Source organism: Acanthaster planci, linkage group LG13, assembly GCF_054643075.1.
Source record: "Acanthaster planci isolate LZ-2023a linkage group LG13, COTS_SCS, whole genome shotgun sequence".
NCBI classification, from domain to species: Eukaryota; Metazoa; Echinodermata; class Asteroidea; order Valvatida; family Acanthasteridae; genus Acanthaster; species Acanthaster planci.
The window spans coordinates 5,052,187-5,074,460 of NC_141789.1; the positions used below are offsets into that span (position 1 = coordinate 5,052,187).

A 22,274-nucleotide genomic window follows, 5' to 3' on the forward strand; every position below is an offset into this window, starting at 1 on the left:
ATCTCCTGGGCCTGACGGTATTGCCTCCATAATTCTGAGAGAAGCCGCTGATATCCTTGCGCCCTCCCTAGTAAAGTTATTCAACGCTTCTTTGGAATTTGGTGTTATTCCGTTAGACTGGCGACAAGCAAATGTTGTTCCCCTACATAAAAAGGGTAAGAAGGATTACGCCTGCAATTAGAGGCCCATCTCTCTTACCTCTGTTGTTTGTAAAATTCTTGAGCGCATCATTCACGACAGGATTACCACTTACTTAAACAAATACGAGGTACGGAACGACAATCAGCACGGCTTCAGAGAAAAACGGTCTTGTGAAACACAACTTTCGGACACTGTGCGGAGCAGTTATTTGGACTCCGGACATGGTGTTGATGTTATTTTCCTCGACTTTGCTAAGGCCTTTGATCGAGTTCACCATAGTCTCCTCTGCGAGAAGCATAATATGTTTAATATCGGTTAGAAAAATATGAATTGGATTATGAATTTCTTAACTAATAGATCTCAGCGGGTGAATATCTAATGATATTTAATCGACTATTCGCCTATTTGCAGACGATTGTGTATTCTATCGTACAGTAAAATGCCCTAAAGATCGTGGTAGATTACAACATGACCTGAATTTATTGAATGATTGGTCGCAAAGGTGGATGCTCGGGTTTAATGTAAATAAATGTAAGGTTATCAAAATTTCCAGAAGAACTCACCGATATGATGATTATTATATGAACGACGTTAATCTGAGAAATACTTAGGTATTACTATAAATTGTAAGCTAAGTTGGGCTGAGCACTGCCAAGAATCATACACCAAATGCCCACAGCTGACACTGTTAAGAAATTTACTACATTACTTGTAGTGTAAACAGCGATATCAATACATCGGCACTTTTTCACAAAAATCCTTTAAGAACATTAGAAAGTCTTCCAGTTGATTAGACCCCTATTTGAACATGATTCCGCAACACAATGTGATATTCCCATTATCAAAATGATTATTCGTAATTTTGCCTTTCAGTAAGCCTATTCTTAATGTAACTGATTTCTTTGCTTCTACATGCACGTGGTGCCTACTAAATACAGACAACATTTTAAAATCTAGAACATGACTAAACGCTTGTTAAATTCAATTCGCAATTATGAAATTCGATTAAATCGGATGTGTACAGCAAGTTTTGTATCACTTAAAACACACTATGGTGAATTTAAAAATACCATTGCACCCATTATGTGGTGTAATAGTGACTGGTGATTTCAATCAACTAAGAGACGCATTCCTCGGTACCCATTATGGCTTTAAGCAAGTAGTAGATAATTAAAGACCCGTCACCAGCTTCTTGCGACAGGGGGTCACAGTACCAGATAGGGCAAACATGACAAGAACAATGGATAATTTTAATGCTTACGGTTTTTACCAGTGGGGGCGGGGCAGCTCCTCGCCTGGGGGCCTAGAGGGTCCGCCCCCTACCCCCAGCAACGGGCTTGTTATATTCTACGCAATTATATATATCTAGTACGATATGTTGCAGAGAACTGTAACTCCAATGAGAACTGAAAACGAGAAACCCTTTGTCACATTTCAAAGCAAAAAGTACAGATTAGAAAGGTAAACACTAGCCTGCTCATAACACAAGACAAAGATGGTACTTAAAAATAAGTGTTAAGAGAAAGTTTAGAGAGAAATAAAATTTGACAAGCAACAAAACTTCTCTTGAAGGTCTGTACCCAAGAGACTAATATGATCTACTTTCTACTTTTATAGGCAATAATCTGAACAGGATTGGTGAGTTGTAATACCTCCGGCAACCCTTGTAAACGAATGTCTGATGTCTTTTCTTATCTTGTCTAATTGAATTTTATGAGGTATTCCGGATACGCCTGGGCATCGTGGAAGATGACATATATGCTGGGCTTGCTCGTGTTGTCGACTACGCTGTCGAACAGTTGGTCTGGGTTGTTGAGTTTGTTTGGGGGCACCACCATGCCTCCACTTCCTGTGGTGAAATCACCAACCAGCACTTTGGTGGCGTAGATGTGCTTGGTGTTGCTAGCATTCGGTTTGGCGTACTGTGATCTGGCTGAGTAGCTAGCCTCGACCGCGAAATAGGTCCCGTTGCCGTACACGGTTGCTGAAGAAAAGCATTCAGGCACTTCATCATACACTATGTGGGTTCGTGACATTCTCAAGTTCTCATTTTTCAACGGGACCAAAGCGGCTTTGATTTTCCAAACTTTGTCTAGCTTCATTCGCCATGGAAAGTTGCACATCATGATGATTTTTTTCAAGATATAATTCACGAAAAGGTTTTGCCCCTGAAACTCCATACGACTAAATACGGGCGACTCACAATAGTGCGCCTCCAAGAGTTTGAAACCACAACGCAAGAAACCTGTCCACCCTTTCCAAACGCGCATTGGGTCGACAGATTTTGCACGTTGTGATCGGCCAACGCGTAGCAAACTCTTGGAGGCGCACTATTGTGAATCGCCCGTATTAAATGACTAGTATAATAGTCACGGTTAACAAGGACGGCAGTCAGAATACTTGGACACCTTTATACACTGTAGCTTAGTGTAAAAGAATTTTAAAGTGATATACATTTTTACCACTCCAAAGGCTACAAACCCTTAAGTCAAAGCTAACGAATTGCAGTATATCACAGAAAGAAAGGAACCATTATTCTTACCGTTTTTGCCGCAGAAGCTGCGGTTGAATCCGAACTTGTTGATCTTATCACATGTTTGCTCATCGGTACCATGGTACAGTGTCTCTTCAATGTTAGTGCGGCCAAGACGAGCCTCTAGCGCCGTCTTGCGGGCCTGGTACTGCATCAAGAGTTCTCTGTTCTGGATTCTCAATATCTAAAACCGAAGGGAAAAACTGAAGGAACTTGAATTGGATTCGCATTAGGTAAGGGTGGATGCGGACAGTGTCTCATCTAACCACCTGTCATTCAGGGGACAGACAAGAACAACTTTGGGCAGGAAGTTTTTGCTTGTTCAAAATTTACAAACCCTGCGTTGTACCTAAATCTTGAACATTGAACAAGTCTTCACATTTCCCACCAAAATATCGGTTGGGGTGGAAATATGGTAACAGATTCAATTTTTTTCTTGGGGGAAAACTGGCACTCTTTATAACCTTGGCTGAGAAGGGACGAGCAGATACTACAATCCTAGATGAAACCCTGTACGCTTTCCGTTGCAATGTGTCAAGGTAGCAATGTATGCCACGTAATGTTGGTCTTTGTGCCTATCAGCTCCGGTCGATTATCGTTAGCCTCTTGGAGTTTCAGTTTGAAGGTCCATAGCGTATATGAATTAATGGGGGCATGCTCAAACATTATCGTAAAGACGTAGGGCAAAACACGCAGGGGGGGGTTACCAAAGACCGCTGTTAACTTCAGAAAGGAAATCGCTCATGGGGAGAGCCAAATGAATATAAAAAATAATCACGTCATGGTGCCCGACAAAATGATTGAGAGCCTGAATAGTACTGAGGGGTATAAACAGATTCAATTTTTTTCTTGGGGCAAGACTGGCACTCTTTATAACCTTGACTAGGAAGGGGCGAGCAGATATACTTCAATCTTAGATGAAACCCTTTACGCAATCCTTCGTAATTTGTCAAGGTAATGACATAATGTTGGTCTTGTGTCCATCAACTGCCAAGGCATTGAAAAACAGAGGCTTGCGGTTAACAAAACAAAAGTCCAAATCTATCTCCACATCTTTGAAGTGGGTCAATGAACTATAGCCAGTTCATTGAAACAGCTTTTGACTTGTGCATTTGTTTACCCTGTGATAGATTGGACTGACCGAATAGTCTTGTACAAACAAAGCATAAAAGCTGGGTATCCGTGTGTTACACGGTCTTTATGGGATTTTGCAGGCAGCTCTGCGAATTTAACTGTTTCGTCCACTCGTGATATCAATTTTTTCTGAGAAAAAAACGATGAACTTAGTAAATTAAAACAGGCTTATAAATAAATGTTTCATTCTTTGGTACCACACTTAACAATAGGAAATAAGGAAAAGATCACATCTGTTGAGCACTTAGGTGTGCTTCAGAGACCCATAAGCGGAAACATGTTTGAAACGGCAAAGCAGTACCTTTTGGAAGTGCTTACACAAAGAAAAGGTACCGTAAACTTACCTCGACAATTTGGTTTACTGGGGCTTGACTGCCCATGGACGACCTGAAACTTGATTCCACGTCGGTGTACTCCTGGGTCCCTGCAGCCAGTTTTACCAGTTGGAGATGCTCGTTCTTCTGCATGGGTATCCAGGAGCTCGGCGGTTCAAATTTGGTAGCTGAAATTGAAACGCGTTTTTGTTAAGTGATGGTTGTAATTTGAAAGACCTGCTACACGAGTACAGCATGATGCAGTCTGCAGTATAAAATGAATACATGTGACTGTAAATCAAGCACATTTGGAAGTCCTTTCGTGTAAACCATATCTGATGTACAACATTAAACACAATACCCTGGACCACTATTAAACTTTATAGAGATAAAACATGCAAGCGAGGGGGCATACATCACCGAACACCTGCACGTCCAGGTTTCTGTATTGAAATCTGTCACATTTACCTTGTTGCAGATCAATGCGATTTATGCTGAGAGATCCAGCCCTCGACAATTCTTTCATCTTTGTGAAGTCGACGGTAACCTGTCCCTCTTCCAAATCGAGGGTAACCAATGGCTTTTTCTTTTGGTAGGCGTCTTCAATAATGGCGTTGACCTCGGCGTCATAGTCTTCCGCACCAGTCGAGGTGATATACTTCCACTGCACCTGTTGACATATTGCATGCAAACACTTAGTGTCTTTGATTCCTTCATGTATCTCAGATTCACTACACAGATATTTGAATCATGTTGCATTATCAAAGCAAAGTTGGTTTCGGTATAAATCGTGGACTTATCGTGGACTGAATTGCTTGAAACTCACCTCTTTCGTCAGGTATTCGTTCCGTTGCTTCTCAGTTTCCTGCACCTGCATTCTCGTGAACAACTCTTGGATTCTAAATCGCGCATCCTTCACGTTGATTGTAGTCCCCTCCACACGGACAAACTTGGCATGACCTTTCGAGAGCTCTATATGCACCTGGAAAACAACTACGCGAGTTTTGACAAATTGTCTACCCAAACCACATTAAAAGGCTGAAGATGCAATAAAACTGCAGGAATAAGGCACCGTTTCAGTGGATCGATTTCTGAAATCTAACCCTGACAACAGCGTCAATAACTCAGATTTTTAACCTGCGTGCGACGTAAACACTCGCTAAATTTGAAAAGGGAACCATACGCACGTTGTACTTCCGTTCAATGTTCCTGAGTTCGGCTTGGTGCTCTTCGGTCAGTTTTGCAGTCATTCCATGATCGTCCGGCATATCCTGTGACGAACAAGCATCAAACATAAAGAATGCCAAGTTCAAACATCTTTTGAAGTTTGTTTAAGCTGAAAGCAAACGTATGTCCTTTGCAAAGATAAACGGAGATATTGGCTTGCACTTCATTTTTGCAAAATATTATGTACTGCTTTTGTTCTTTAACGCAGCACTTAAAGGTGTGCTGTAAGGATACTCTGCAACATGCAAAACGAGTATCACCTGAGGGCCAATAGGCCTATACACCCTCTCTGAGCTGTTGACAGACCAGTGTGCACTGGACAACCATGGACACAAGGGGTAGTACCGAATCTACCTATACAGAGGTGCTATCCCAAACACATAGTAGTCGCTTCTACCACATTTTCTTTGTCCAGAAATTACCAACTTGTCAACAGTCGTGCGGAATGCGAAAACGGCATGTGGCACAGCGAGCCCTCATCCAGGCTGCAGCAACAGCATATTGACTCAGAGAGCTATTGATAGAGGGCGCTTTTTTTAACTCAAGAATGACGTCGCTGGTGACTTTGGCCAGCCAGCCTTCTTCCCATTTGTACGACCTTGCCATACCATGTTGATTTCTACTACGCCTAATGCGACTGTAACCCCAAAGGGAAGGAACCGCACGCAGCCCTAATGGAGGGGGTGTCAATGCGTTTAAAATTAAGGAAGATTCTACCTCGGACGTGAACTCCTCAGACTGAAACTTATCGATTTCGTCCGTTGCTTTCTGAATGGTGACATCATCCATGGCACATATTTGTAGAAGGAGAGTTTCTTGCGGGGCGTCATCGTCGGACGTTTCATAAGTAGCTGCCCCAGGCATAAAAGATTTTGCCCACTCTGCCAAATACAGAAAGTGAGGCTTGTTAAGCTGATATATAGGAAAAATCTCAACACTGAATTATCTAGACCAAGACTCTTTCTCCTTCAAACCAATATGCAAACCCGAAGTGTATAATTGGCTGAAAACGTTTTCACTGCACAACAACAGCTCTGCCACACCTTCAAAGTATCTTCAATGCTGGTATCAATCCATAGGTAAAATACTATAGAAGGCACATGATTGTAACACAGTAGAAGCTTTTCCCCTGCAATGAACACTCATGACGAAGTTGGACGCAGTGATTCAATTTTATGCAGAAATGTCTGTTTTTACCTATGCTTCTGGACAGAAGACCTGCTTGCTTTTTGAATGAACGACCCTCCTCCTGTTTCAAAGCGTCCTCGAATCCGGGGAGCATTTCGCGTTTGTAGATGACCAGACGAATGAAGTGCAGATGACGAGGATTCTCCCTACAGGCAAACTCCCCGATGGCTGCCAGCATGGAACTAGCCGAAGAAGAAACTGCTTGACCAGCTTGAAATCCTAAGCGGCATATAAAACGTTGGCGGCTTAGCACAGTGACAAGCTCTTTTCTAAAATATTTTGGGCGGGCTAAGGAAGAAAGAGTGACCTTTATCAAAGTCAACAGACTGAAAGGGTCGACTTGACTGGCCATCCATTAACGTCTGTGGTAATGATGCACACTTTTAAAATGATTTCCTTTCTTACAAATAGTCTGATGAAAGCCATTGGTTGTGGCGTTTGCCCACCAACACGCCCGTGAAAATGGAAATCATTAAAAGATGTAACTCATAATATTTTCAATGCACAGAAATAACAATGCAGAATATCTTTTGCACTTTGCAACTTATCCTTGTTAGCGGGTTGTTATGAATAAAACAATCCGGATGTAACAACAAACTCAGATGCAGTTCTCAGTTTGCTGGTTAAATGTATTAGTCCACAACTGTGCACACTGCTGTTACATGTCTTAAAAAAGACTTGTTGGAGAGTTAATTATCACAAGAGGAATACAGACCACTTTTACCTGTTCCGAGTGCAGGGAAGGAGATAGATTTGACTTTCCTTTCTTCAGCTTGCTTAAGCGTCTTTGCCACGACAGCCTTGATGTCCTCGGGAGTTTTAGGAGTAACAACATGGAAAATGAGATTGCACTGTAATTTTCCAGCTTTTGTGACATACACCGTTTTTGTCGAATCTGTAGGGAAAAACCGATATTTTTCAGTATATGATTATCCTGTAAAAGGAATGGAAAAGAACAACCTTAGAAATGAATTGCGTCAAACCATTTTGGTAGAAAACCAGTGAATTCAGTTTACATGAATATTACCAACAGCCTCATCATCCCATGTAATCAGCTTCATAAAATAAGATTCAAATTAGCAATGAGTATAGCAGCCTGTGTACCATTCCGGCGTTGATCATCACATTCCTTCCTGATCTTTTCTCCTCCCTTGGCCAGGAGAGCGCTAGACACAGGACCTATTTATACAACACAATTAAAAATTGTCTCAGCATGACTTCTGTAAGAAAAACAACTAAGAAATGTAAATTATAACATACGCTGAAAACCGGCCTGCCAGATTATCTGACAAAACTTTTTTTTCCATACCCTACCTCTGGCTGGGGGGGGGGGAACCCGGCCCCAGTGCCTTATACGTCTACCAGTGGCTAATGAAAACTTTATGGCTGGTCCTCAGTACAAAATCAAAATAATAAATATACCTTGAGTGTTTACTAAAAGAAAATCTCACGTTGGCTAAAAACACACCGTAATATAAACGCCGCTACTAAATACGACCGGATTTAAATGTAAAGGAGCAAAACGTACATTTCAAAGGGTGATATTTCTGCAAACTGCGGCTGCCTATTCGAACAAGATAATAAATGTGAGTTATTCATCTATTAACAAACCTTGCAGGTCCAGCTTTTCTCCGACACTGTTCACGATGGCGTGACTTTTTTCTTTCACAAGATCCCCCTGGCGAATCTGCAGACACACTGGACCAATTTGTGCCTGTACTGCACCATCTGAGTTTCGGTGAATCTGAGAGTACGAGTGTCGGTCCCCGACTAAAATGGAAGCAGAACGGAATAGGATTTGAGTGCCGTTGATCATCGGATTAATTGTCCAGATGAACACCAGAGACTGGAAACAACATCTGGCTTATAAAGAGTCCACTAATTTGGTCTTTTCTGTCAGTATGGGATAGTGGCTCTCCAAACTGGCCATTTTTAAAGAACTTGCAGTAGTTTACACCACCCGATTCGACTACCCACGGCTGCTTATAAGTGAGGCCTGTGTAGCAAAATAACCATGCAGTAACTGTGATGCTAATATATTGTCGTATGATGCAATACAGTAGGCAAACTAGGCTTGTTGGAGCCTTCTGCATGCAAACCTTCGTGACGCTGACTAGCCTCACTTATAAGCTTGCCCACTGTATTACATCATACGATAAAATATTAGCATCACAGTTATAGCAGGCTCAAGCCTCACTTGTAAGTAGCCATGGGTACTCGAATCGGGTGTTTACACCAGATGGCAGATAAACACAACGATTTCCAATTATTCCAGGGCAAACATCTGTGAGATCGTAAGTCACTACAAAGATATCGAGGCCTAATAAGAAATGTTACGTTCTTGTCCATTCCAGAACTGACCATTTGGCGAAGTGATCGGGAACACCAGGGCTCTCTCGCCCACGTCTTCAATTTACCCTTTGTACATAAAACTCAACAATGATAAAATGATGCAGCTAGACAAATTGATCTTTGTTTTCTGGCGAGCACGCAGCAACTTCCAAGATTACCAGCTGATGTCGAGACTGATTTTTTTAATTTCCTCTTAGAAACGGCAGGTGCAGCTGCTCCTCTCACTGCCCCTGAGGTAAGGCGTCCGATTTCATCCTCAAAACCCTGTCAAAAATGAAGAAACAATCGTGAATGTGCCTGTCAAACTCAATTGTTTGTTTGAAATCGTTTGTACTGATAAAGCATTAGGCGCGTGGTTACTCATGCTGTCTGACCAGGCGTGCACACACTGAAGGGCTAACTGATCTCAACAAAGATGACAACACCTGTGTCACCTCAACAGGCGATAATAACGATCATCTTATGCAAAGAAAGTGTTCTCTTTATGGCATACCTTAATGGTCTTCGTATCCTTGTCGTACACGACGAAACGGATGTCTTTCAGAACAGCATTCGGATGTTGGCTGCTGAAAGCTAAGACTGCTTCGTACATGACTCGAGCGGTGACGTCGGGTGGGTAGCCGAGGTTGCCCGTGCCCAGTGCGGGTATTGCCAAGGACAATGCTTCTATAATTTCAGCTTGCATCAGTAAGCCTTCTACAAGGGTCGCTAAGGGCTGGAACGATAATCACTTGAATAAATTAAACTTAAATGCAAGTTTAATTCTCAATTTTACACGATAAACTTGATCGTGATGCATAAATCTTACTTTGGTTTATACGGAAACAGAGGAAGCTCAAAACGCGGGTAGACGTTCCTTCTTTATGCCTCTATGCAAACGCTCTCGATTAATTCAGTATTAATTGCTTTCTACATCTATACAATTTAAACCCCTTCATTAAAAAGAAAACCAACAGCCGCTTTTAGCAGCAATCCCATGTGCCAGTTTTTGCATAACGACCTAAACAGACACATTAATACCATTCAGTATCGACTCAACCCGAAATACATCAGGGAACAAGAAAAATATAACACATCAGAAACTTCTGTTTTGAATTAAGCAAGTATTACAGTGGTGACTGATTTTGGCATTTGAAAGTTGTAGACCAAGCTTTGAATACTGCCCCCTAGCTATGCCTCAGACTAATTTCGTTTTTGGCAACTTTGAATAGTCAAAACTTAACACTGATGATCAAACGTGCATTATAAATAACGCTAATGAGAATCGGCGATTTACGGTTCAATGGTTAGACAGGATACATGGTTATTTGCAACACTGTGTCGAAATCAACATAAGATAAATAAGAGTAAAAGACTTAATAGGCGAACCTTTAAAGTAACTTCTTTTGTAGCTTACTTAAAACATCTGATAGACTTAAAAGATCTGATCGAGTGCCAAAGCATTTTGTAGTTTATCACTAGTAGGCCTAATTCTCTTCAGAGTTTTATCGCTTTTAATCACAACTTACCTTTTCCGAGGCGCTTGACTGATATCTGTCTATGACACAGTGGAAGATTTTCTTGCAGTTGGTCAAATTAGCAGATCCAGTTTCTACGAAGGAACCTGCTGAGACCTTGCCGCGGGCAGTAATCACAGCATTGCACTCTTGCTGCAGAGCTGGTCCTGCAACTTTCAGTAAAGCTTGTGACACCAAGCCAATGCTAAGGTTTAAGTCAGTGCCCGATGTGTTCACCAGTACATCAGCCTGCAAAATATTTAAAGCAAATAATGGAAATTATAGCGAATGATGTTTTACACACCCGTCCAAATTTGATTAAAGATTGGCAGTAAAACGGCTGGAACTGTTACCTTAAATAAGAAGCATCTGAAGGAAATATTGGACATTTTCAACTTCTGCTATGATCAGTATAAAGGTTACATGCTTACGAAATGAAATCTTTCGTGTGGATACAGGTTATTGGGAAGTATTAATATCGATGCCCTCACTGACAAAGACAAAGAAGAATTACCATTTCTTCGGTGATGCTTCCTTTTTTCAAGGTAACGGTGACACCCTCTTTTGTCGTCAGGATGTTTGGTCCAGATGAAGTAAACACCGACGCTACCACAGCCGGTTCATAACTGGCCAGTGATGAGCCACCTACACCTGTGGAGTTAGTCGGCAAGTTGAATGAAGCCATACTCGCTTTATAATGGCCATCCGTTTAATAATGGTTGACGAATGCGTCAAAGTAGACTACCGGAAGTATTAGTCAAGTCTTTCAAGACAACTAATATTCTGTTGAAAACCCAGCTATGCCGTGACACATATATAACCCAATACCCTAAAAAATCTGAACAAAGGAGCTGGAGTGAGGGACGAGTCTTCGTACCAGACGTTTGTCATTTCAGGGGAGTACAGAAAATATAGTTACAGGATGATTCGTTTTGAGATCTAAGGTATCGCATTGTCGCTTTGTCAAAAGATGTACTGCGCCGCTGCCGAGACTGCACAAAGGTCTTTCGATTTATATTTGTTCACTGTCTGAAATCTCGTTATTATTTGAAAGTATTACCTTGTGTATCATCGATACCTAGTTCTTTCTCCTGAAGGTACCCCAGCTGATCCAGTACGACTTTTCTCATCGCATCGCAGGTTGGCTGGTCGTTGTTTGTAAGACTAATCTCTGTCAGAGTAGTGTCTGGTTTATTTTGACAAAACTTGGCCACAGCATTTACAATCTGCACAGCAGCCAGCTTGATGGGGAATCCATATATTCCTGTGCTTATCGCGGGAATGGCAATGGACTGGAATCTCAGCTTATCCGCCATCTGAAGGCAAGCAACGATGCCATCAAAGAGTAGATGCTCTTCGTGGGTTGGTTCATCGTCTGGCCCTGACTTGGAGGCCTGGTAACGCGACCATCTGGGTCCTGCCATGTGAATGACTTTCTTGCACGGTAAATTACCACTGGAAGTGTAAACGGGCTCCCCAACATTTAACTTACGACCTTTTTCCTTCATTTTCTGGTCTGACTCGGTCTGAATTATTTGCCCACCTATAAATGATTAGAAGCAAAAAAAAAAGGAATGCATTAGAAATGACCGTCCTTAAAACCAGACTTTGAATCATTATCCACCCTAAGCTGAATTGCATTACACACCGGCTAAAGAAAGATAGCTGGTTACAAATCACAGTTTTTGCAGGCTATTTTGCTGCACATGCCTCACTTATAAGAAGCGGTGGATAGTCGGATCGGGTGGTTACAACCTGGTTCATAGTTGCGCTCGTTCTGCGTGTACGGAAAGACCACACACTAAAGAGCAACCCCGACGCTGGAAGAAAATAAGAAATCTGACCGTAGTATGTTTACTTGGATCCCATTCTAGACATCGATACCACATAAACCCAGATTCAGCAACATCTTTGGTTTAAAAAACTCACTTTTGGGACCTGTTTCTGCCGAGCACCATGCTAGCTTTCGTGAAAGGAAGCGTGTCGTCATGGCTTCATTTACATCTCATGAATACGGCTTTTCCAGGATTTTTTTCCCACGTGGTACCGTGGAAACGGTTCTCTGGCTGGTGCATGTACGCACTTAGCCGGCGCAGTGGCGTCAATGCACATTATTACATACGTGTGTAGTTACAGTTAATACATGTATACTACAGAGCTACTGTCCCAAGTCTGAGGCGCAGAGCCTTCCGTTTTGAAGTTGTACGAAAACATATCCATGAAACCAGGTCCTACGAGGTCCTGACGTTTCTCGTTTCCACGGTGATTCGTAATCAAAAAGCATTTCTGCGTGGCACCACCAACAGTACAAGCGTGGAAAGTTTTGGAAACCCCGTAGACTTGGTCCATACTTTTATCGCATTATTACTATTTACTGAGAAGCCACAGTGTCACTTTACATATATCACTTATCACTTACCTACCACGTGAGTATATTAAACCGTATTCTCCAATTTTTTCACCACCGTTGGGTTGCGCTTTAAGGAATAAATTATGTACCCGTACTCAGCATAGACGTAGAATAAAAAGTATCAAGGGTACTCGGTGTACTCCGCATCAAACGCGCCTTTTATCTCCGTTATATACGGGCGCCTATGCGGCGAGTACATAGACCTCCATATAGACCGATAGGACATCGCGAATGCACGTTCAAACGGAGTTTTTAAAAACCTGGACGAGATCTTTTTTAAACGTCCTTTTTTCAGAAAAAGAAGGATATGAAAAGCTAGGAAACTGGTCCATTAGTTCTCGAAGGGCGCTTCATTTCTGACAAGATAAAAAATAATCACTGATAAATAAAGTGCTTGTAGTGTACGGTACAGTGTACCCTTCTGAAGCGCAGTTGTTCGGAAGTCCAAAAATTCTTCACAATCTGCTTCAACTTTTTCTCTCTAAGAAAAAGTGGGGGGGGGGATGATTCAATAGCCAGGTCCCCCAAAGTGGAGGGAATATATTCCCCTCACCCCACCCCTGGTATTTACGATCATGCTATGTACGTACCAGCCTGAAGTATAGCAGCTGCTAAGCCCCCAATATGGTTAAGATCTTCATTTGCAGCATTCACGATGCAGTCTACAATCTGCTTCGTCAAGTCACCTTTGCACACTCTCAAAGTGCAGCCGTCAGGGAGAGTTATCTTGCACAGTACCTCGGTGGTTCCTGGAGATTGACTTGCATTGCTGCCTTCCTCGATGTCATCCTCTTCATCGCCGACTACATCGATCACACACTTGAGCTTCTTCTCCACAGATTCCAGAAAGTTCTTTCCCTTCGTTTCACGGAAAAGCTGGGCCATGCCGATCTTGGAGACGGGATAGGGTTTCTCCTTGATCTCAGCTAGGAGCTTGTGGATGAATTGACTCGCGGCATTAAGGCCCTCTTCGTTCGCCTCTAAGAGGAACCCCTTGTTAGCTCTGCTCCTTTGTGGCTGGATGGTGACGCGATCTCTCTGGTGCTTTGTGGTAAAATCAGCCAGTTCCTGACCGTGGAATGAAGTGATCAGGCGGACTTTGCTTCTAGTCGCTCGGATGGTTCCCTTGACTGTTACATTATCCTTCAAGAACATGAGGATGTGCTGCTTGGCTTCCTTCAACTCAGTCTTGAATCCGGCAAGCTCTACGTTTCCTACAAAACAAGCAAAAACTTCCACACATGAACCGTAACACAATCAGTTAAAACGAAATGTTATGTGGATATTTTCAATATGATTAAAATTACCTGATTTATAATTGATGTCGGCCATAGCAAATTTCTTCTTATTAATGCCATCAATAAGCTGAAGTCCACCCTGACTTTTCAGAGCAGCTGACACAGCAGGCCCGTTGATACGGATTACATCCTCGTCTATTTCTTGATCAATGTATGTTTTAGCCCGGGATGTATCGGTTTTGGAGGCGCCATAGATTGTAATTTTGCCGTCTGTAGAAATGTCGCACGCAGCACTGATTTTTTGTGAGCCCCAAATCTCGTGCATTTTGTCGGACACTCTGCGAACAAATTCCGTTTTGTTCCTCCCCGTCTTCAATTCCACATTGCTCAGTTCGTCCATCTGTCTTCGCATCAGTAATTCTGCGTCCTTGACGTTCTTGTTCTTTCCTTCCAAAGTGATTCCCACTTGCCCTTGCGCAGACGTAATAGTGATTTTCAGGTCTGGGAACTTGTGTTCCATCTTGCTGCGAATACCACACTGGAGAAAAAGCTGGAGCTTGTGTGGTGCCATACCTATATCTTGTTTCGTCTGCTGGGCATCACGATCAGCCTTAGCTTGAAGCTCCTTGATGACATTTTTAGTGTCTGCTATTGCCTCGTCAACATCTTTCTTCTCTCCTACAAAACGCACCGAATGAGTCTGGCCTTCCAGGACAATTAAGCAGGTCTGAGAAGTACTGATATTTGCCAGCTTGGCAGTTGCTTCTTTCCACAGAAAAGTGGCTACAGGAACTGTAGTTGACGTGCATCCGTCCAAGAAGCTAGTCAAAGCTTCCCTACATAATTGAGACCAGTTGATCCAGGCTGATGGACGCTGCCCGTCTCCAACCAGGGGCTCCAGTCTAGCAGCCGTCTTCTTGTCACCATCAGGCCAGGTAAGACTGGCATTCACCTTCCTCAACTCCTCAACCAACTTCTTCTTTGTTTCTTGGCCCTTTCGGTAGATGAATTCCATGATGTCTATTGGTACTATCGCAGAGATCGGCTTCGGAATGTGTGGAGTTGGGGCATCTAATGAAGTAAGTCTCCCCAAGCAGTCATGGTATTCTTCGACTGTCAGTAGAGTGTTGCCCACCTTGTGAGGTCCTTTCCTTGACAATACGTCACTCACAACTAGAAACAGAAAGCACAAACAAAACTCTCTATGCATTAAAAAGTAAGATTCCCAAGAAAATCGATCTTTGAATGTTTGATAAATTTTTGTGTCTTCCTTTAAATACAGTGTAAATAAGTTAGTAAAAAGACTGACACAGTTTTTCAACCGTGGCATATGGACTAAACTATAGAAGGCCTTCAGCACATTATTGCTAATTCTGCCAATTAAAGCAAAGTGGGGATCTTTAAATCGTTCTATTTTTACAAGAAAATCAAAATATTCATTAATATTGCAGTTAAGATACATACCCTTCCAGTCTTCAAAGTAGACAATGGCCTGGTCTTCGGCGTTTCCTGGCAACACTTCTCTCACACCGCTGCCACCACTTTTCTTTTTGTTGTCAAAATACAACTCAATGAAGTCCAAAGACGTTTCCGATGTCAAACCTAGCAAAAAGCATTCAAAAATATGTTTGTGCTCAATAAAACAGCAGAAAATTAAGAATTGTGAAAGATTATCTCATTTTAGTGTATAGAAAGTTTTCTTAATGCCTGATCACCTGCTGTTAAAAAATGTGCGGCCCTCTTTGAGTATGAGAAATATACTATACCCTTCTTCTTATGCATCATTAATTCCTGAGGGAGTCTGTGAATGTTAAGAAATCCAAACCCACCTTGCACAAGGATACAGTCGGACTCATGCACCACTTCTGCTGTCACTTGAGCTTTCTGTAGCTTCTTTGAGGAAATCTTGTTGATGACCTTCTGCAAATCTATATGACAATCAGAGGCAAGGTAAAAACTGAATTGACTGAGGTAGCATCGACAACAGATGTAGTGGATATAAATGATGAGCTTTATACTACTTGATGTAGTAATAACTATCTTAGGGAAAAGTCAATTAAGCTGAACTTGAGTGCGTAGTGAAAAGTAGCAAATGACTGCTCAAAAATATAGAAAAGCACATCATTCGTACTTGCAATTGCATACTTTGGTTACAGTAAAATATATATGAAAACTAAAAAGAAAATCATTAAAAAAGAATATAAAATATTTTGGTTATATCTAACAAAATACCTGGTATGTCTTCCGCAAATGTACACAGCGCTGTGCCAGGCATCTCACCGTACTGAACTCTAGGTTCATCCATACTAGAGCAGTTCTCGAGGTAAAGTAAGAGGTGTTCAGAATTGCATTCATCTGGGATACCGCTCAGAAACAGGCATCGCTTCTTGACGGGACGGGGGCGAGGTTTCTTCTTCACAATCAGCCTCACTGACAGATTGCAGCGCTCGACTTTGTGAGCTCTCTCTGTCACTGCTTTTGCAACTAGCAACAAAATGACACCCGATGGTAATAATTTACTATTCCTTGACAGACAAAAAATCAACGCATTTGCGGTCAAGTAACTTTATTAGATATTACCAGAGGGCGAAACTGCAGTAGTTTGCAGTTCTGGTAAATTGTGTGTAAGCGATATCACATCATAGCATTTATTCCCAGGTAGAATTTCAAAATTTAGGCTCATAGAGTTAGATCTGAGCAAAGAATACATCGACCGTCTCTGAAAGTTGGCACTGAATTTTATATTAGATCTGTCTGTCACACAAAAGCCTTGACTGCAAAGACTTATAATCCCAAGATACAGTCACAGCAAACCGTTTCCCTTTTTTTGATACATCACTGGGGAGATTTGCATTAAGACAGGAAAACCACAGACAGTTTATGTGCTTACTTGATGGATCACTGTACTTGATTCGGATGGCTCCGGATTTGATGTCCTTCTCCCAGGCTTCAATGTCTCCTCCTCTGGACTTACGAGGATTCTCAAAATACAACCGCAGCATTTCGTCCGAGGTCGTGGGTTTGAAATCCGTCACTTCGACCAACTGCTCCTCTTCTGTCTCCTCCTCATCGGAGTCAGAGTGGTCATCCTGTCGAGGCAATCGACCGAAGATAACTCGTGATTTTTCCAAAGTGTATAGCTTTGATCCTGATGGCATCATGCTTGGAAAGTGGTCTGTATCTCATAGAATATTTTCATTTTGGACACGATATGTCAGGATCTACATGTGACTTGCTTGATTGTACAAAACAGATAAGGACCCTCATGCTGCCGTTTTGCCTTTCTCGATTAAATCATTCCTTTTTAACAGATGAACGACTAGAAATTTATCGTTTAATCTTGTAACCATTTCTTTGAAGAAGCAGGGACGTTTCACAAGCGCATAGTAATCTGTACGCATTACAATTTGTATGTAAATAGTATTCACCTGTTGTTTTTCACTCTTTTCTGTAAGAAAAGGATTGTCTTCACGGGCAGGAGTTGCACGAACCGCAATACCTGGAATCCTGCTTGTTGATGTCACCTGGTGAGAAGACTTTTTACTTACAGGTGATGCTGCAAGAAAGTTTGGGTCCCCCAAAGGCATGCTGTATCGATGATGTGACTGCATTGGCAGGGTTAATTCGCCAACGTCAGGAGGTGGGATACTAGTCGGACGACGTTGTTGAGGCCCGGTGGTTCCTCTCACAGGCATCCCTCTACCAAGGCCGGGGAATCCAAACCCTGGAGGAGGTTGTGATGCAGGTGCTGGGGCGTGCCAAGGGGACCGTGGGTTATTTAAAGGGATAACATTGCTCCAAATTCTGGAATCAAAATCAGTCTTCTGCCCCGTCGTGTTCCAATAAGCCATTGATGGGGGATTGTCTGGTGTAAAGTTGAACCCGAAGTTAGGCTCTGAATCTCGTCTGTAGACGGCACCATTTTCACTGCGAGGCACCAAGTTGCCATCTTCCTCGCATGCATCTCGTCTTTGGTTCATTTTCTGATAAGACAAGATTTGAGCCGACGGGGTCCGGAAATCCCACACACCTGAAGCAGCCTGCGTAGAAAATGCAGCGAGGGGAAAGATGAAACATATGAAAATCATTTTAAAATACCAGTAGCCAGTTTTTTGTTTTACTGGATGGCTGCAGTCAAGACTTTATCCAAAGAAAGATGTAGTTTAGTTTTAGTAAATCAATAAAAATTGCCTTTTTGGATGGAACAACTAAAGACAGTTCATCAGAAGTCAAGCCTGTTTATTTGAATGTACCCTTGTTCAACTGACAAAAGCAACCCTCTTACCGCATGAATGTCAAAACCAATCCAGGTACGAGACCCCTTGACACTCAGGGCGAGTTTAAATATTATGACAGGTGCTTTGCGTCACTAACTACATTATTTACCAGTTAGTTAGGAACTAATAAGAGCTGGAAATGTCCATTTTTCTTTATTTGTTTGGATTAACCAAACGTACCCCTGTACCGGCATCATGGTCTGAACTCAGCTGTGAAGCAAGCGTCGTAGTTGAAGAAACCGCGGAATGTGAAGTTGGAGGTGCACTAGGCGCAGCTGGAAGTACCGTAGGGGATACATTTGGAGGAACACCAGTGAGAGATGATGCGCGATGAGACATTATAGGTGCACGCATTGTCGCAGACGGAGGGGCATGTACAGCTGCCGGAGACGGAGGCGGAAACGGCTGCGCTAAACATGTAGGATTGGCAGTCTGCTCAAGATTAGTCGGAGGGTAAAGATGAGGTGTTTTGGCCACACTTTCATCGACGCTGCTGACCTGCTCCATCCATGTGGTTGGTCTGATGAATGGGTTCATTCCGTGCCCAGGATGTCCAGATTTAGCAGGTTTACCATGGGTGTGCCGTTCACTGCCTTTGCTGGAGCCCACATCATCGTCATGTAAAGTTAAACTATCCTGTAGCAATAACAAACGTTAGAAATAACTTCATAATTGGTAAGTAGAACATTTTGGCGCACTTTAAACTGTATTATTGGACTAATAAAATGTGTGCCATCAAACTTCCTCAACGAATTCTGTCCGAGTCTTCATCAAGCAGGTAATACGTCAAATGGGAAGAAGATAACAACTAAAACTGCAGTTATAGTTGAATGCCAAATATTTCAAACTGAATGAGAGTGTTTACAGTTGAATGCAACAAGACAGGTTTTCAGTCAAAGAAGTCGAAACTATACATAACAAAATAGAATCACTGTGCCATCCCCTAAAGAACTTGAACCGATATGCCTAGTCAACCTGACCGAAAAAGTACATGGTAAAACTTTTTCAATGTTGCTGCAGACTGTACGGAAGCGTATAAGGGCCACTTTTCAAAATAGGCCTGGTATCTCACCGCGGCGAGATAGTAACTCTCCGTGGCGAGATAGTAACCCGAAATTTTTTTTTGCAAGTGGCCCTTATACGCTTCCGTAAGAATGAGCTTTTACGTGGGGCTGTATATAAATGACAATGACTTCACAGTTCCTAAAAATTACTTGCCATTACACCACCTTGCAATAACAAATTTGTTATGACCAAATAAGTTGCCTCAGTGTCAAACGAATTCAAATGCTATCCTAATAATGTTGTGAAATGTGGAGTTAGGACGTCATTTTTTTTCTGTTAAGCTTAGAAAACACAAGGAGCTACGCCAAAGTTGACCGTCTGGTATACCCACCAAGCTTATTATTTCAAGATCAGAATCTGTGTCTGTGTCAGCAGGTGGTTCAGTCGAATCTGGCGTCGGAGGAGATGACTGGACATGAAGATGAATGGTTTCTCCATCACAAACCAGCTCGTGGTGTTCGAGAGCCAGTGTGTGTTCAACGCCTGAGAAATTGAGCAAAAGGACAGAAAACAGCCGAATTGCCTGAATCACTGTGAATCTATCCCCAGTAGAATGATACAAGCACATTCGACTCAATCCTTTAAGAAAAATGTACTGATTTTTAGAAATTCTCCTCCGCAAAGTCATTTTACTATCAGCTTATTTATACAGGCGCCCACTCTTTACAACATATTGTGACCGAAAGTGTATAGGACTAGAGCTAGTCTAATTTTATTAATGAGTTGCAGTGCACGTACCTGATTGGCTAGTGACTTGGTAACGTGTGCTGGCTAGACATATACATAGCGTAGCGCGCTGTGTGCACATGGTCGTGCTACCGCAGCGAGCGCAGCGAGCGCAATATAATTACAAGTATTTATGTCTGAAACACCTGTACAATTTATCCTGTCAGTAGCTTTTAATTTTGTTGATGATATAAAAAGCAACAACGTTTCCCATACCATCTTGGACGTTGCATTTTGCCTATGCAAACATGGACAATTGCCACCGTCGCGATCGCGCAGCTCTGGGACTTCCTCATAGCTCAATCTCGCAATATGGGAATTCCCATTCTGATCTCACTTACACGGAAGTTCGTGTAACATCAACTAATTTCCAGAGTGTATCACCATTGGCGCTGGTGTGCATGCTATACTGCATATTATTTACGCTCGGTACAGTGTTGTAACCAGCGGATGGGGGGGGGGGGCAGGGGCAAGTTACCCTCTCTAAAACATATTTTAATTTACGGAATTTACGTTTTAGAAACTTCAGTTGCAGCTTTTTGGTAGGGGGCTATAAAGGTTTGCTTTCTTGCTTGTTAAAAGAATCACAGTCATATTGTTGGCTTTATAGTCTCCATTGTTTCTGCTTACAAATGTAGCAGTAGTGGATTGCTTACAGACACAAATTTTCTGCATCGTTATACAATTCTTCAACGTTTGAAAACTATTTCACATCTCTCTTAGGTTAAAAGAATTAAAACTTGCACTTTTTAAGATTTAACATTATCCACCCTTTCTAAAGGGCACTGTTTCTGTGATGTCATTTAGGGAAGAAATGGTTTAATGCTTTTTTTTTTTGTTCAAATTATAAATCCCAAATTAACTCAGTGAAAATGTTTACGAAGAAAAGGTGATTGCCTGCTTATTGCTATGTTTCTACACAACAAATCACCAAAGAAGAGTAAATTCAGGCCAGCATTTCGTCAAGAAATTCAAGAGTTTTTAACCATTGTTACATCATACAATGAGGTTTCTTCCTGAGATGACATCACAGTTCTGCTCATTTATATGAAAACGCGCATTAAATTAAGGAAATTAAACATTTTCGTGACAACCGTGACGAACGCAAGATTTTGATGTTGCACACTCATAACTATTGTCGAAGCACTGTTAATTGGATTAATGCGTACAGTTAGGATCCAATGTCTGACATAAGGATAATGTTGCTAACAAAATTTAGAAAAATTCAATGTACGTGAACCACACATTTTTAATTTAAAATACATATTAGGTAGGTGTTGCATCCACAAGGGAAATTCCGCTACGCAACATAAACTTATCCTATAGTATAGGTGAAGATCCGCAATCTCTTCTGAGAGTTTACTTAAAACTTTCAGGGGATTTCACACAAATATGTCACGAATAATAACCATACCAATGACCTAAAAATGTGAATCAGAGAAAAATAGACTGTCGTTGAACTAAACTTACTGGAGGATATTTGCCATGAAATGTGTGTCCTATCACAGTGATACAAGACCACTCGAGACGCATTCAAGCTGTGGTTGGTTAGGTATTATTGCATTTTTCATGAGATGACTCGGGAAGAAAGAAATCATTCAGGAATAACAGAATATTTGACATGGGCAACATGGAAATGAAAAGTGGAATTCTATTTATTTGCACGTGGGCAACGTACAACGACCCAAGACAAATGATGATACATTTACCTGACGGCTCACTGAAAGTAACCCTAAGCCACAGCGCTTCATTGTCGGACGAGATGACATGCACTTCCTGAACGTCGCTGCCCTGGCTCACCCGAGTCTTCTGGAAATAAATGCACACTTTGTCCAGGAACTTGGATTGCTGGTTCAGAGATCCGATGGGGGGAAGGCGAACGTAAATGGACGTCTGTTTGGCTTGGTTAAACGAAGCCATCGATGGGAAAAGCTGCTAATAAAGGAATCATTGGTCACCAAAAGAAAAGCCTAGATGTAACATTCGCTGCATAACAACCGACCTCACATACAAAGTCTGCCGGCGATGAATGTAGCCAGCAGAATGGCGTGTGCGCCAAAATACATGCGGAATTATTGCGTACAACGGGAACTTCCCCTAGCTTCTCAATATCACGGCACAACTTGCGCTATTTTCAGCTATGGGAATTTTCAGAGTGAGAAATAAAGGCCAA

At 42.0% G+C, this 22,274-nt stretch overlaps 1 protein-coding gene across 4 annotated transcripts; it reads right to left on the bottom strand.

Annotated features, from left to right (window-relative positions):
- Positions 1-419: 419 nt before the first annotated feature.
- On the bottom strand, positions 420-22,156 carry LOC110982469 (protein mono-ADP-ribosyltransferase PARP14-like). Of its 4 annotated transcripts, XM_087144808.1 has the most exons (27): positions 21,811-22,156; positions 19,707-19,858; positions 18,491-18,946; positions 17,462-18,073; positions 16,924-17,122; positions 16,266-16,517; positions 15,863-15,961; positions 15,498-15,635; positions 14,103-15,206; positions 13,386-14,009; positions 11,446-11,928; positions 10,900-11,036; positions 10,398-10,634; positions 9,383-9,604; positions 9,048-9,153; positions 8,149-8,307; positions 7,642-7,716; positions 7,253-7,432; positions 6,547-6,756; positions 6,067-6,230; positions 5,310-5,393; positions 4,949-5,104; positions 4,767-4,792; positions 4,591-4,733; positions 4,153-4,310; positions 2,684-2,858; positions 420-2,125 (listed from the first exon to the last, which is right to left on the bottom strand). In XM_087144808.1, the coding sequence occupies exons 1-27, from the start codon at positions 22,019-22,021 to the stop codon at positions 1,842-1,844; spliced, it is 6,846 nt and encodes a 2,281-aa protein (XP_087000934.1). In that variant the 5' UTR covers positions 22,022-22,156; the 3' UTR covers positions 420-1,841. The 4 variants fall into 4 exon arrangements, with proteins under 4 accessions (XP_087000934.1, XP_087000935.1, XP_022096567.2 ...); XM_087144809.1 differs by having other exon boundaries at positions 4,591-4,792; positions 17,582-18,073; XM_022240875.2 differs by having other exon boundaries at positions 4,591-4,792; positions 7,262-7,432.
- Positions 22,157-22,274: the final 118 nt, after the last annotated feature.

Coding starts and splice junctions, on each gene's coding strand:
- LOC110982469 (XM_087144807.1), bottom strand. CDS start 22,021: ATGGCTTCGTTTAACCAAGCCAAACAGACGTCCATTTACGTTCGCCTT. Junction 18,947..19,706: donor ATCTTGAAATAATAAGCTTG/GTGGGTATACCA, acceptor TTATTGCTACAG/GATAGTTTAACTTTACATGA. Junction 4,793..4,948: donor ACGAATACCTGACGAAAGAG/GTGAGTTTCAAG, acceptor ATATGTCAACAG/GTGCAGTGGAAGTATATCAC.